The sequence below is a fragment of the Oncorhynchus masou genome, chromosome 9, assembly GCF_036934945.1.
Source record: "Oncorhynchus masou masou isolate Uvic2021 chromosome 9, UVic_Omas_1.1, whole genome shotgun sequence".
Classification (NCBI taxonomy): Eukaryota; Metazoa; Chordata; class Actinopteri; order Salmoniformes; family Salmonidae; genus Oncorhynchus; species Oncorhynchus masou.
Genome location: NC_088220.1, coordinates 72467191 through 72481757, shown reverse-complemented (window position 1 = coordinate 72481757; position 14567 = coordinate 72467191). Strand labels below are relative to the sequence as shown.

Sequence of the window (14567 nt, the reverse complement as noted above, 5' to 3'; positions counted from 1 at the left end):
CAGAGGGGGCAGAGAGAGAGAGAGAGAGAGAGAGAGAGCCAGAGAGAGAGAGAGAGAGAGAGAGAGAGAGAGAGAGAGCGAGCCAGAGGGGGCAGAGAGAGAGAGAGAGAGCGAGCCAGAGGGGGCAGAGAGAGAGAGAGAGAGAGCGAGCGAGCCAGAGGGGGCAGAGAGAGAGAGAGAGAGAGAGAGAGAGACAGAGGGGGCAGAGAGAGAGAGAGTGAGCCAGAGGGGGCAGAGAGAGAGCGAGAGGGGAGAGAGAGCGAGCGGGGAGAGAGAGCGAGCGGGGAGAGAGAGCGAGCGGGGAGAGAGAGCGAGCGGGGAGAGAGAGAGCGAGAGCCAGAGGGGGCAGAGAGTGAGAGAGAGAGCGAGCCAGAGGGGGCAGAGAGAGAGAGAGAGAGCGAGCCAGAGGGGGCAGAGAGAGAGAGAGAGAGCGAGCGAGAGGGGGCAGAGAGAGAGAGACAAACACCTGCCTGGAGGTGACAGCATTCCCTCCCACATATGCCCCCCTAGGCACAACTATGACAACATAACCAACAAAAACGGGTCACAACTCCTGCAGCTTTGTCGCACGCTGGGTATGTACATAGTCAATGGTAGGCTTCGAGGGGACTCCTATGGTAGGTACACCTATAGCTCATCTCTTGGCAGTAGTACTGTAGACTACTTTATCACTGACCTCAACCCAGAGTCTCTCAGAGCGTTCACAGTCAGCCCACTGACACCCCTATCAGACCACAGCAAAATCACAGTCTACTTAAACAGAGCAATACTCAATCATGAGGCATCAAAGCCAACGGAACTGAGTAACATTAAGAAATGTTATAGATGGAAGGAATGCAGTTTGGAAACCTCCCAAAAAACAATTAGGCAACAACAAATTCAAGCCCTTTTAGACAATTTCCTGGGTAAAACGTTCCACTGTAATAGTGAAGGTGTCAACTTGGCAGTAGAAAATCTTAACAGTATATTTGACCTCTCAGCTTCCCTATCAAATCTAAAAATCTCAAATAGAAAACAAAAGAAAATTAACAACAATGACAAATGGTTTGATGAAGAATGCAAAAATCTAAGAAAGAAATTGAGAAACCTGTCCAACCAAAAACATAGAGACCAGGAAAACCTGAGTCTATGCCTTCACTATGGTGAATCACTAAAACAATACAGAAATATACTACGGAAAAAAAGGAACAGCACGTCAGAAATCAGCTCAATGTAATTAAAGAATCCATAGACTCTAACCACTTCTGGGAAAATTGGAAAACACTAAACAAACAACACAAATAATTATCTATCCAAAATGGAGATGTATGGGTTAACCACTTCTCCAATCTTTTGGCTCTATAACAAAGAATAAAGAGCAAAAACATATACATGATCAAATACAGATCTTAGAATCAACTATTAAAGACTACCAGAACCCACTGGATTCTCCAATTACATTGAATGAGTTACAGGACAAAATAAAAACCCTCCAACCCAAAAAGTCATGTGGTGTTGATGGTATCCTCAATGAAATGATCAAATATACAGACAACAAATTCCAATTGTCTATACTAAAACTCTTTAACATCATCCTTAGCTCTGGCATCTTCCCCAATATTTGGAACCAAGGACTGATCACCCCAATCCACAAAAATGGAGACAAATTTGACCCCAATAACTACCGTGGAATATGCGTCAACAGTAACCTTGGGAAAATCCTCTGCATTATCATTAACAGCAGACTCGTACACTTTCTCAATGAAAACAATGTACTGAGCAAATGTCAAATTGGCTTTTTACCAAATTACCGTACAACAGACCATGTATTCACCCTGCACACCCTAATTGACAACCAAACAAACCAAAACAAAGGCAAAGTCTTCTCATGCTTTGTTGATTTCAAAAAAGCCTTCGACTCAATTTGGCATGAGGGTCTGCTATACAAACTGATGGAAAGTGGTGTTGGGGGTAAAATATATGTCATCATAAAATCCATGTACACAAACAAGTGTGCGGTTAAAATTGGCAAAAAACACACACATTTCTTCACACAGGGTCGTGGGGTTAGACAGGGATGCAGCTTAAGCCCCACCCTCTTCAACATATATATCAACGAATTGGCACGGGCACTAGAAAAGTCTGCAGCACCCGGCCTCACCCTACTAGAATCCGAAGTCAAATGTCTGCTGTTTGCTGATGATCTGGTACTTCTGTCACCAACCAAGGAGGGCCTACAGCAGCACCTAGATCTTATGCACAGATTCTGTCAGACCTGGGCCCTGACAGTAAATCTCAGTAAGACCAAAATAATGGTGTTCCAAAAAAGGTCCAGTCACCAGGACCACAAATACAAATTCCATCTAGACACTGCTGCCCTAGAGCACACAAAAAACAATACATACCTTGGCCTAAACATCAGCGCCACAGGTAACTTCCACAAAGCTGTGAACGATCTGAGAGACAAGGCAAGAAGGGCATTCTATGCCATCAAAAGGAACATACATTTCAACATACCAATTAGGATTTGGCTTAAAATACTTGAATCAGTCATAGAGCCCATTGCCCTTTATGGTTGTGAGGTCTGGGGTCCGCTCACCAACCAAGACTTCACAAAATGGGACAAACACCAAATTGAGACTCTGCATGCAGAATTCTGCAAAAATATACTCTGTGTACAACGTAGAACACCAAATAATGCATGCAGAGCAGAATTAGGCTGATACCCACTATTTATCAAAATCCAGAAAAGAGCCGTTAAATTCTATAACCACCGAAAAGGAAGCGATTCCCAAACCTTCCACAACAAAGCCATCACCTACAGAGGATGAACCTAGAGAAGAGTCCCCTAAGCAAGCTGGTCCTGGGGCTCTGTTCACAAACACAAACACACCCTACAGAGCCCCAGGACAGCAGCACAATTCAACCCAACCAAATCATGAGAAAACAAAAAGATAATTACTTGACACATTGGAAAGAATTTACAAAAAAAACAGAGCAAACTGGAATGCTATTTGGCCCTACACAGAGAGTACACAGAGGCAGAATACCTGACCACTGTGACTGACCCAAAATTAAGGAAAGCTTTGACTATGTACAGACTCGAGCATAGTCTTGCTATTGAGAAAGGCCGCCGTAGGCAGACATGGCTCTCAAGAGAAGACAGGCTATGTGCTCACTGCCCACAAAATGAAGTGGAAACTGAGCTGCACTTCCTAACCTCCTGCCCAATGTATGACCATATTAGAGAGACATATTTCCCTCAGATTACACAGATGCACAAAGAATTCGAAAACAAATCCAATTTTGAAAAACTCCCATATCTACTGGGTGAAATTCCACAGTGTGCCATCAGAGCAGCAAGATTTGTGACCTGTTGCCACGAGAAAAGGGCAACCAGTGAAGAACACACACCATTGTAAATACAACCCATATCTATGCCTATTTATTTTATCTTGTGTCCTTTACCATTTGTACATTGTTAAAACACAAATATATCATATGACATTTGTAATTTCTTTATTGTTTTGAAACTTCTGTATGTGTGATGTTTACTGTTAATTTTTATTGTTTATTTCACTTTATATATTCACTTTATATATCATCTACCTTACTTGCTTTGGCAATGTTAACACATGTTTCCCATGCCAATAAAGCCATTGAATTGAATTGAATTGAGAGAGAGCGCGAGCGAGAGGGGGCAGAGAGAGAGAGAGCGAGCGGGGAGAGAGAGAGCGAGCGGGGAGAGAGAGAGCGAGCGGGGAGAGAGAGAGCGAGAGGGGAGAGAGAGAGCGAGAGGAGAGAGAGAGAGAGGGGGGAGAGAGAGAAAGAGAGGGGAGAGAGAGCGAGCGGGGAGAGAGAGCGAGCGGAGAGAGAGAGAGCGAGAGAGCGAGCGGGGGCAGAGAGAGAGAGCGAGCGGGGGCAGAGAGAGAGCGAGAGAGCGAGCGGGGGCAGAGAGAGAGCGAGAGAGCGAGCGGGGGCAGAGAGAGAGAGCGAGAGTGTGAGCGGGGGAAGAGAGAGAGCAGAGAGAGAGAGAGAGAGAGTGCGGCGGGGGCAGAGAGAGAGTGAGAGAGCGAGAGGGGGCAGAGAGAGCGAGCGAGCGAGAGGGGGCAGAGAGAGAGAGAGAGAGAGAGAGAGAGAGAGAGAGGGGGCAGAGAGAGAGAGAGAGGGGGGCAGAGAGAGAGAGAGGGGGGCAGAGAGAGAGAGGGGCAGAGAGAGAGAGAGAGAGAGGGGGGCAGAGAGAGAGAGGGGGCAGAGAGAGAGAGGGGAAGGGGCAGAGAGAGAGAGAGCGAGCGGGAGGCAGAGAGAGAGAGGGGGCAGAGAGAGAGAGAGCGGGGGCAGAGAGAGAGAGAGCGAGCGGCGGGGGCAGAGAGAGAGAGAGCGAGCGAGAGGGGGCAGAGAGAGAGAGAGGGGGCAGAGAGAGAGAGGGGGGGCAGAGAGAGAGAGAGAGCGAGCGAGAGGGGGCAGAGAGAGAGAGAGAGAGAGCGAGCAGAGAGAGGGGAGCAGAGAGTTTGAGCGAGCAGAGAGAGCGAGCGAGCAGAGAGAGAGAGAGCGAGCGAGCGGGGAGAGAGAGAGAGCGAGCAGAGAGAGAGAGAGCGAGCAGAGAGAGGCGAGCAGAGAGAGAGAGAGAGCGAGAGAGAGAGAGAGCGAGCGAGCAGAGGGGGCAGAGCGAGCGAGCGAGCAGAGGGAGAGAGAGAGAGAGCGAGCAGAGAGAGAGACGAGCGAGCAGCAGAGAGAGAGAGCGAGCGAGCAGAGAGAGAGAGCGAGCGAGCAGAGAGAGAGAGCGAGCGAGCACAGAGAACGAGCGAGCAGAGAGAGAGCAAGCGAGCAGAGAGAGCAAGCGAGCAGAGAGAGAGAGAGCGAGCGAGCAGAGCGAGAGAGAGAGAGAGCGAGCGAGCAGAGAGAGAGAGAGAGCAGTGAGAGAGCGAGCAGAGAGAGAGAGAGAGCAGAGCAGAGAGAGCGAGCAGAGAGAGAGAGAGCGAGCAGAGAGAGAGAGCGAGCAGAGAGAGAGAGCAGAGAGAGAGCGAGCAGAGAGAGAGCAGAGAGAGAGAGAGCGAGCAGAGAGAGAGAGCGAGCAGAGAGAGAGAGCGAGCAGAGAGCAGAGAGAGAGAGTGAGCGAGAGGGGGAAGGAGATGTGTAGAGAAAGAGAACGGAGGAAAGGAGTATCAGTGTAATTTCTCTGAAAAAACAGCTGCAGATCGGCTGTATGTGTGTGTGTGTCCTAGGACGATGTACCTTCTTGGGGACTCGACATCAATAGGTTTGAGTGACAGCAGGATTGAGTGACAGAACACTGAGACCTGTCATTCCCACAACTGGGCTACAGACAGACAGCCCTGGGGTACCTGTGACCCCCCCACCCTCAAACCCCCACAGCATGAGACCCCACTGTTCCACCTGGAAAATCTGTGTGTGTCTGTGCGTGTGTGAAAGAGAGCGTGAAAGTTTGACTGTGTGTGTTGTGACGGCTACTCCAGTGGACTCTTGTCACTGAATATTTCATGCCTGTTCTTATGACTGAGCTCTTAACAGAATTCATTACACAACAATCCACTGTTTCACACACACACCAAACATACACTACATGACCAAAAGTACATTTGACATACTGACTTGTTGGATGACGGTGCCACGTTGAATGCCACTGAGGTCTTCAGTAAGGCAATTCTACTACTAAATGCTTGTCTATGGAGATTGCATGGCGGTGAGCTCGATTTTCTACACCTGTCAGCAACGGGTGTGGCTGAAATAGCCAAATACCCTCAATTGAAAGGGTGTCTACATACTTTGTATATTTCGTGTAGCTGTGTAACCACTACATCACAACCTCAGTCTGGAGTGGATGGAGGGCCTCCAATCATGTTTGATTACACCTCCAAAATATCAGAATCAAACTTTACATTAGCAAGACAAGACAGAATCAATTCATATTTACAAAAGAGAGGAAGATACCCAGAGAATTGTGTGCGCGCGCTCCCATCCTGACTGTCCCCAGCATTGCTGACCGTAGATGATCCTAGCTAGCGTAACCAAACCTCTGTGGTTGAGATTTCACCCCGTCTCCTGGGTAATGCAACACCACGGTAACATAGAACCAGTCTGTGTAATTCATCCTCACTCTCCCTCTCTCCTGTACTCTCTCCGTTTCTCTTTTTCAATCAAGGGTTCCAATCACCATCCTCCTGCTCCATCTTATATCGTCCTATAGCTCAACTGTTCCCCCTGCAGGGATATCCATGCAAAAGCACCCATTCCACTTTGGTTATAATTTTCTATAGCGAGACTCACTTTGTGTGACAGAATGCACTTGTAAAATGAGCCATATAGAAGAATCATTCTATCGATAGGTGTTCAGTGTGATCTGAAGAGATTATCCATACTGCGTTCTGCTAATGGAATTACCAAACGTTCTCCTCTAGATAGTGTGTGTGTGTGTGTGTGTGTGTGTAATTGCCTATCTGTACAGAGCTGTTGCAAATACAGAGGCCCATAACCACAGCTCAAATTGAACACACACACACACCTCCCAAGAGTGATAGGCTGAAAGTGTGATGAGGGGATAGAGACACTGCCACAACATTCAGCTTCATTTACCAAGAGGAAATCAATGAGCAACATATACAGTTGAAGTCGGAAGTTTACATACACCTTAGCAAATACATTTAAACTCAGTTACACAATTCCTGACATTTAATCCTAGTACAAATTCCCTGTCTTAAATCAGTTAGGATCACCACTTTATTTTAACCATTTCTTTCTTTCAACACATTTCCAGTGGGTCAGACGTTTACATTACAATCAGTATTTGGTAGCATTGCCTTTAAATTGTTTAACTTGGATCAAATGGTTCAGGTAGCCTTCAACAAGATTCTCACAATAACTTGAGTGAATTTTGGCCCAATCCTTCTGACAAAGCTGGTGTAACTGAGTCAGGTTCGTAGGATCCTTGCTCACACACGCTTCTTCAGTTCTGCCAACAAATTTTTTATGGGATTGAGGTCAGGGCTTTGTGATGGAAACTTCAATACCTTGACTCTGTTGTCCTTAAGCCATTTTGCCACAACTTTGGAAGTATGCTTGGGGTCATTGTCCATTTGGAAGACCCATTTGTGACCAAGCTTCAACTTCGACATGTTGCTTCAATATATCCTTGTGATGTCATCTATTTTGTGAAGTGCACCAGAACCTCCTGCAGCAAAGCACCCCCACAACATGATGCTGCCACCCCCGTGCTTCAGTTGGGATGGTGTTCTTCTGCTTGCAAGCCTCCCCCTTTTTCCTCCGAACATAACGATGGTCATTATGGCCAAACAGTTCTATTTTTGTTTCATCAGACCAGAGGACATTTCTCCAAAAAGTACGATCTTTGTCCCCATGTGCAGTTGCAAACAGTAGTCTGGCTCTTTTACAGCGGTTTTGGAGAGGTGGCTTCTCCCTTGCTGAGCAGCCTTAACAAGTTATGTCGCTATAGGACTCGTGGATATAGATACTTTTGTACCGGTTTCCTACAGCATCTTCACAAGGTCCTTTGCCTTTGTTCTGGGATTGATTTGCACTTTTCAAACAAAGGTATGTTAAATCTCTAGGAGACAGAACACGTCTCCTTCCTGAGAGGTATGACAGCTGCGTGGACCCATGGTGTTTATACTTGCGTACTATTGTTTGTATAGATGAACGTGGTACCTTCAGGCTTTTGGAAAATGCTCCCAAGGATGAACCAGACTTGTGGAGGTCTACAATTTTTTTCTGAAGTCTTGGCTGATTTCTTTTGATTTTCCATGATGTCAAGCAAAGAGGCACTGAGTGTGAAGGTAGGCCTTGAAATACATCCACAGGTAGACCTCCAGTTGACTCAAATAATGTCAGTTAGCCAATCAGAAGCTTCTAAAGCCATGGCATCATTTTCTGGAATTTACCAAGCTGTTTAAAGGCACAGTCAACTTAGTGTATGTAAACTTCTGTCCGACTGGAATTGCGATACAGATAATTTCACTCAAAATTAATTATATGTAAACAATTGTTGGAAAAATTACTTGTGTCATGAAAAAAAGTAGATGTCCTAACCGACTTGCCAAAACTATAGTTTGTGGAGTAGTTGAAAAACAAGTTAATGACTCCAACCTAAGTGTAAGTAAACTTCCGGCTTCTATTATATACATCACATTCAGACCCTTAAATCAGTACTTTGCTGAAGCACCTTTGGCAGTGATTACAACCTCGAGTCTTCTTGGGTATGATGCTACAATATTGGAACACCTGTATTTGGGGAGTTTCTCCCATTCTTCTCTGCAGATTCTCTCAAGCTCTGTCAGGTTGGATGGGGAGCGTCGCTGCACAGCTATGTTCAGGTCTCCAGAGATGCTAGATTGGTTCAAGTCCGGGCTCTTGCTGGGCCACTGAAGGACTTTCAGTGACTTGTCCCGAAGCCACTTCTGCGTTGACTTGGCTGTATGCTTAGGGTCGTCGTCCTGTTGGAAGGTGAACCTTCGCCCCAGTTTGAGGTCCTGAGCGCTCTGGAGCGGTTTTTGATGAAGGATCTCTGTACTTCGCTCTGCTCATCCTTGCCTCGATCCTGACTCGTCTCCCAGTCCCTGCCGCTGAACAACTTCCCCACAGCATGATGCTACCACTACCATGCTTTACCCGTAGGGATAGTGCAAAGTTTCCTCCAGGCGTGACTCTTGGCATTCAGGCCAAATAATTTAATGTTGGTTTTATCAGACCAGAGAATCTTGTTTATCATGGTTTGAGAGTCCGCTCAGTGCCTTTTGGCAAACTCCAAGTGGGCTGTCATGTGCCTTTTCCTGATGAGTGGATTCCGTCTGGCCACTACCATAAAGGCCTGATTGGTGGAGTGCTGCTGAGATGGTTGTCCTTCTGGAACGTTCTCCCATTTCCACAGAGGAACTCTGGAGCACTGTCAGAGTAACCATCGGGTTCTTGGTTACCTCCCTGACTAAGACCATTCTCTCCCGATGTCTCAGTTTGACCTGGAGCTCAGTTCTAGGAAGAGTCTAGGTGGTTCCAAACTCCTTCCATATAAGATTGGAGGCCACTGTGTTCTTGGGGACTTTCAAATGCTGCATACATCTTTGGTACCCTTCCCCAGATCTGTGCCTCACACAATCCTGTCTCGGATCTCTAAAGACAATTCCTTCAACCTCACGGCTTGATATTTGCTCTGACATGCACTGTCAACTGTGAGACCTTATATAGACAGGTATGTGCCTTTCCAAATCATGCCCAATCCATCCACCTGAAATGTGTGGCATATCAAGAAGCTGATTAAACAGCATGATCATTACACAAATGCACCTTGTGCTGGGCACAATAAAAAGCCACTAAAATGTGCAGGTTTTTCACACAATGCCTCAGATGTTTCAAGTTTTGAGGGAGCATGCAATTGGCATGGTGACACTAGGAATGTCCACCAGAGTTGTTGCCAGAGAATTTGATGTTAATTTATCTTCCATAAGACATCTCCAAAGGTTATTTTAGAGAATTTGGCAGTACGTCCAACCGGCCTCACAACCACAGACCGACCGCGTGAAACCACTTCAGCCCAGGACCTCGACATCCGGGATCATCGGAGAGCAGCAACCCAGAGAGCTGATAAAACTGAGGAGTATTTCGGTCTGTAATAAAGCCCTTTTGTGTAGAAAAATAATTCTGATTGGCAAGGCCTGGCTCCCCAGTGGGTGGGCCTGGCTCCCAAGTGGGGGCCTGGGCCTGGCTCCCAAGTGGGTGGGCCTATTCCCTACCAGGCCTACCATGGAATGATTTCCTTATATGAACTGCAGCTCTGTAAAATCGTTGAATGTTGCATTAGTATTTTTGTTCTATGTAAAGTATTTACATTTTTGCAGAACAACGGCAGTACCTCCGGGTGACTACCCCTGCTGCATTTAGACTGGTGTCGAGCCTGGTGTCCCAGTACAAATCATGTCCCTGTACACTGTGGAGATGTTCCTTTCAGTCACCCATTCATAATCACTATTATCAACAGCAACCGTAAATGGAATGATGTGGCTTACACAACCTCACATGCAAACACACACACACACTCATAATCACTATTATAAACAGCAACAGTAAATGGAATGATGTGGCTTACACAACCTCACATGCAAACACACACACACACTCATAATCACTATTATCAACAACAACAGTAAATGGAATGATGTGGCTTACACAACCTCACATGCAAACACACACACACACTCATAATCACTATTATCAACAGCAACAGTAAATGGAATGATGTGGCTTACACAACCTCACATGCAAACACACACACACACTCATAATCACTATTATCAACAGCAACAGTAAATGGAATGATGTGGCTTACACAACCTCACATGCAAACACACACACACACTCATAATCACTATTATCAACAGCAACAGTAAATGGAATGATGTGGCTTACACAACCTCACATGCAAACACACACACACACTCATAATCACTATTATCAACAGCAACAGTAAATGGAATGATGTGGCTTACACAACCTCACATGCAAACACACACACACACACTCATAATCACTATTATCAACAGCAACCGTAAATGGAATGATGTGGCTTACACAACCTCACATGCAAACACACACACACACACTCATAATCACTATTATCAACAGCAACCGTAAATGGAATGATGTGGCTTACACAAACTCACATGCAAACACACACACACACACACAATCACACACAACACACACACACACACACACACACACACACACACACACACACACACACACACACACACAATCACTATTGTCAACAGCAACCGTAAATGGAATGATGTGGCGTACACAAACTCACATGCAAACACACACACACACACACAACCACACACACACACAACACACAACACACAGTAAATGGAATGATGTGGCACACACACACACACACACAAACACACACACACACACACAATCACTATTGTCAACATCAACAGTAAATGGAATGATGTGGCTTACACAACCTCAAACACCACAAACCACACACTGTACAAACACTCCAAAACTCTCCCTCCCAAATCCCTCCTTCAATACAAACATAAATAAACTGGAGTGTAACAATATAACTTCATGGTATCTGGGAAAGTTGACTTGATGTGAGGCTTGTTTCACAATAACAAAGCACAGTGTGACAGAGACACAGACAACTGGTCAGAGAATACAGTTATGGTCCAGCTGGAGTGGTCAGTATTGGTGTGTACTCACTGCGACACTTGGCACAGCGGCTCCTGTCGTACTCCAAAGTTCCAGAGAGCCTTCTCTGACCGAGCGCAAACCCCCCTCCTCCCTCAGGCGAGCTGCCTCTTCTTTAGCATACGCCCCCAACTCCTGTGTGTAGCGACCATACATCTGGAAGAACACACAGACAGGGTTAAGGAGGAGCAGTACACAAACTCCTGTGTGTACACCACACATCTAGAAGAACACACAGACAGGGTTAAGGAGGAGCAGTACCAACTCTATTGTCAACGACCATACATCTGGAAGAACACACAGACAGGGTTAAGGGAGAGCAGTACCAACTCCTGTATGTAAACGACCACACATCTGGAAGAACACACAGACACAAGGGAGAGCAGTACCAACACGACCACACATCTGGAAGAACACAATAAGAAAGGGTTAAGGGAGAGCAGTGTGTGTAGCGACCACACATCTGGAAGAACACACAGAAAGGGTTAAGGGAGAGCAGTACCAACTCCTGTGTTCATAACACATCTGGAAGAACACACAGACAGGGTTAAGGGAGAGGAGTACCAACTCCTGATGTGGCGACCACACATCTGGAAGAACACACAGACAGGGTTAAGGGAGAGCACCAACTCCTGTAGCGAATACATCTGGAAGAACACACAGAAAGGGTTAAGGGAGAGCAGTCCCAACTCCCTGTGTTCAATACATTTGGAAGAACACACAGAAAGGGTTAAGGGAGAGCAGTAGGTAACACACAGGCGGCTGGTGACACCTTAATTGGGGAGGACAGTTCATAGTAATGGCTGAAACGGAAAGAACACATCAAATACATGGTTTCCATGTGGTTGATACCATTCCATTCACTCTATTCCAGCCATTATTATGAACCGTCCTCCCCTCAGCAGCCTCCTGTGTGAAACAAACATATACAAAACATGCCATGTACTTAGAGCAAGGACTGGTTCTCACACTAGACAACCCTACCTACTATAACACTAGTTTACCTACACATACTGTAGAGGACATTTCTAGACATCTTGTTGAATGAATGGGTCCCAACGGCACATTGCAATGACAGTCTAAGTATGGTCTATGTATATGGTCCATGTATAGTACTGTATCAGCCAGAACAACTGACCCCATCTACAGTGTATAGGACTGTATCAGCCAGAACAACTGACCATATCTACAGTGTGTATACATCTGGAAGAACTGTACAGCCAGAACAACTGACCCCATCTACAGTGTATAGGACTGTATCAGCCAGAACAACTGACCCTATCTACAGTGTAGTGTATCAGCATGACCCTATCTGTATAGGACTGTAAGAACAACTGACCCCATCTACAGTGTATAGGACTGTATCAGCCAGAACAACTGACCCTATCTACAGTGTATATGACTGTATCAGCCAGAACAACTGACCCTATCTACAGTGTATAGGACTGTATCGGCCAGAACAACTGACCCCATCTACAGTGTATAGGACTGTATCTGGAAGAACAACTGACCCCATCTACAGTGTATAGGACTGTATCAGCCAGAACAACTGACCTAAGAACAGATAGTAATGTATACCTTTAATCTGGAAGAACTCCCAATTGTATTTAAATCATTGATGGAGGATTTTGAGGCTAATTCCCTGACCTGTCAATGTTTTTAATTTGCTGTTATATGATTTTGTTATACTCTTGTGAATGCTGTTTTTTTTTACTTGATTACGTGTAGTTTTTCATGTTGTCGGTCTGTAATTGTGTAATGACATGGTGCTACCTATCTTGGCCAGGACACTCTTGAAAAAGAGATTTCAAATCTCAACGAGCCCTTCCTGTTAAAATAAAAATTAAATACATAATTTACAAACACAGTATTTGTTTGTCCGCCAGATCAGAGGCAGTAGGGATGACAATGTGTTATATTGATAGGTGCCATTATTCTGTCCTGCTTGAACATTCTAAATGTAACGAGTACTTTTTGGTGTCAGGAAAAGTGTATGGAGAAAAAGTACATTATTTTCTTTAGGAATATAGTGGAGTAAGTTCTCAAAAGTAAAAATAGTAACCAAAAAAACTACTTAAGTAGTACCTAAAAGTATTTACACACACACACACACACACACACACACACACACACACACACACACACACACACACACACACACACAACACAAACACACACAAAACACACACACACACACACAGTCAGCAGAAAGTAGCATCTCCTGCAGACAGGAAACAGCTAGCGTCCAGACCTTAGTAGGAAACACAAAGGACTGTAACCTAATTGACTTGAATGACGGAGTAGTGTGAAGTTGCCCCTAGATGCTTCTTTGGTCAGTTTTGGTAAGGGTCAATTTTGGTAAAGGTAAGGACTGGGGGCAGGAAACTGATCCTAGATCTGTACCTGTTGGAAACTTCACCCTACCCCCAGCGAGACTGACTGACCAGTCACATCACAGATACCACTCAGCAGTCCGCAAAGCTGGAATCAGCATTTATCACAAGGCATTTATGCAGCATACACACATTTCCTGATTTACACAGACACTCAGTACCAGTTCACCAGTCTAATATGCACACATACAGTTGAAGTCAGAAGTTTACATACACTTAGATTGGAGTCATTAACTTCTTATGGCTGGGGGGGCAGTATTGAGTAGCTTGGATGAATAAGTTGCCCAAAGTAAATGGCCTGCTCATCAGTCTCAGTTGCTAATATATGCATATTATTATTAGTATTGGATAGAAAACACTAAAGTTTCTAAAACTGTGTGAATGATGTCTGAGTATAACAGAACTCATATGGCAGGCAAAATCCTGAGGAGAAATCAAAACAGGAAGTGAGAAATCTGAGCTTGGTTTGTATTCACCACAGTTTCCATTGAAATCCCCTTGAGATATTAATGATGTTGCACTTCCTAGGGCTTCCCCGAGATGTCAACAGTCTATAGAAATTTGAATGAGACTTCTACTGTGTTGTGGGACTGAATGTATCAGGTGACTGGCAGTCAGCCATTTTCTGATCACGTGCATTCCTCATGGTATCCACTTGCATTCCATTTGCTCATCAATACAAAGGAATACTCCGGTTGGAACATTATTGAAGCTATATGTTAAAATAATCCTAATGATTGATTCTGTACTTAGTTTGAAATGTTTCTTCGACCTGTAATATAACTTTTTGAAGTTTTTGTCCGACGTAACACTGACCAGAATATATGTATACCAAACGCGCTAACAAAAGGAGGTATTTGGACATAAATAACGGACATCGAACAAAACAAACATTTATTGTGGACCTGGGATTCCTGGAGTGCTTTCTGATGAAGATCATCAAAGCTAAGGGAATATTTATAATGT

General features: G+C 45.1%; 1 protein-coding gene across 1 annotated transcript in view; it reads right to left on the bottom strand.

Annotated features, from left to right (window-relative positions):
• Positions 1 to 14567, bottom strand: part of LOC135546596 (chloride channel protein 2-like) — a 228100-nt gene that overhangs the window by 128964 nt on the left and 84569 nt on the right. Inside the window, 2 exon segments of the mRNA XM_064975159.1 lie at positions 11221 to 11289; positions 11292 to 11364. Of these exon segments, the coding sequence (XP_064831231.1) occupies positions 11221 to 11289; positions 11292 to 11364 (142 nt within the window).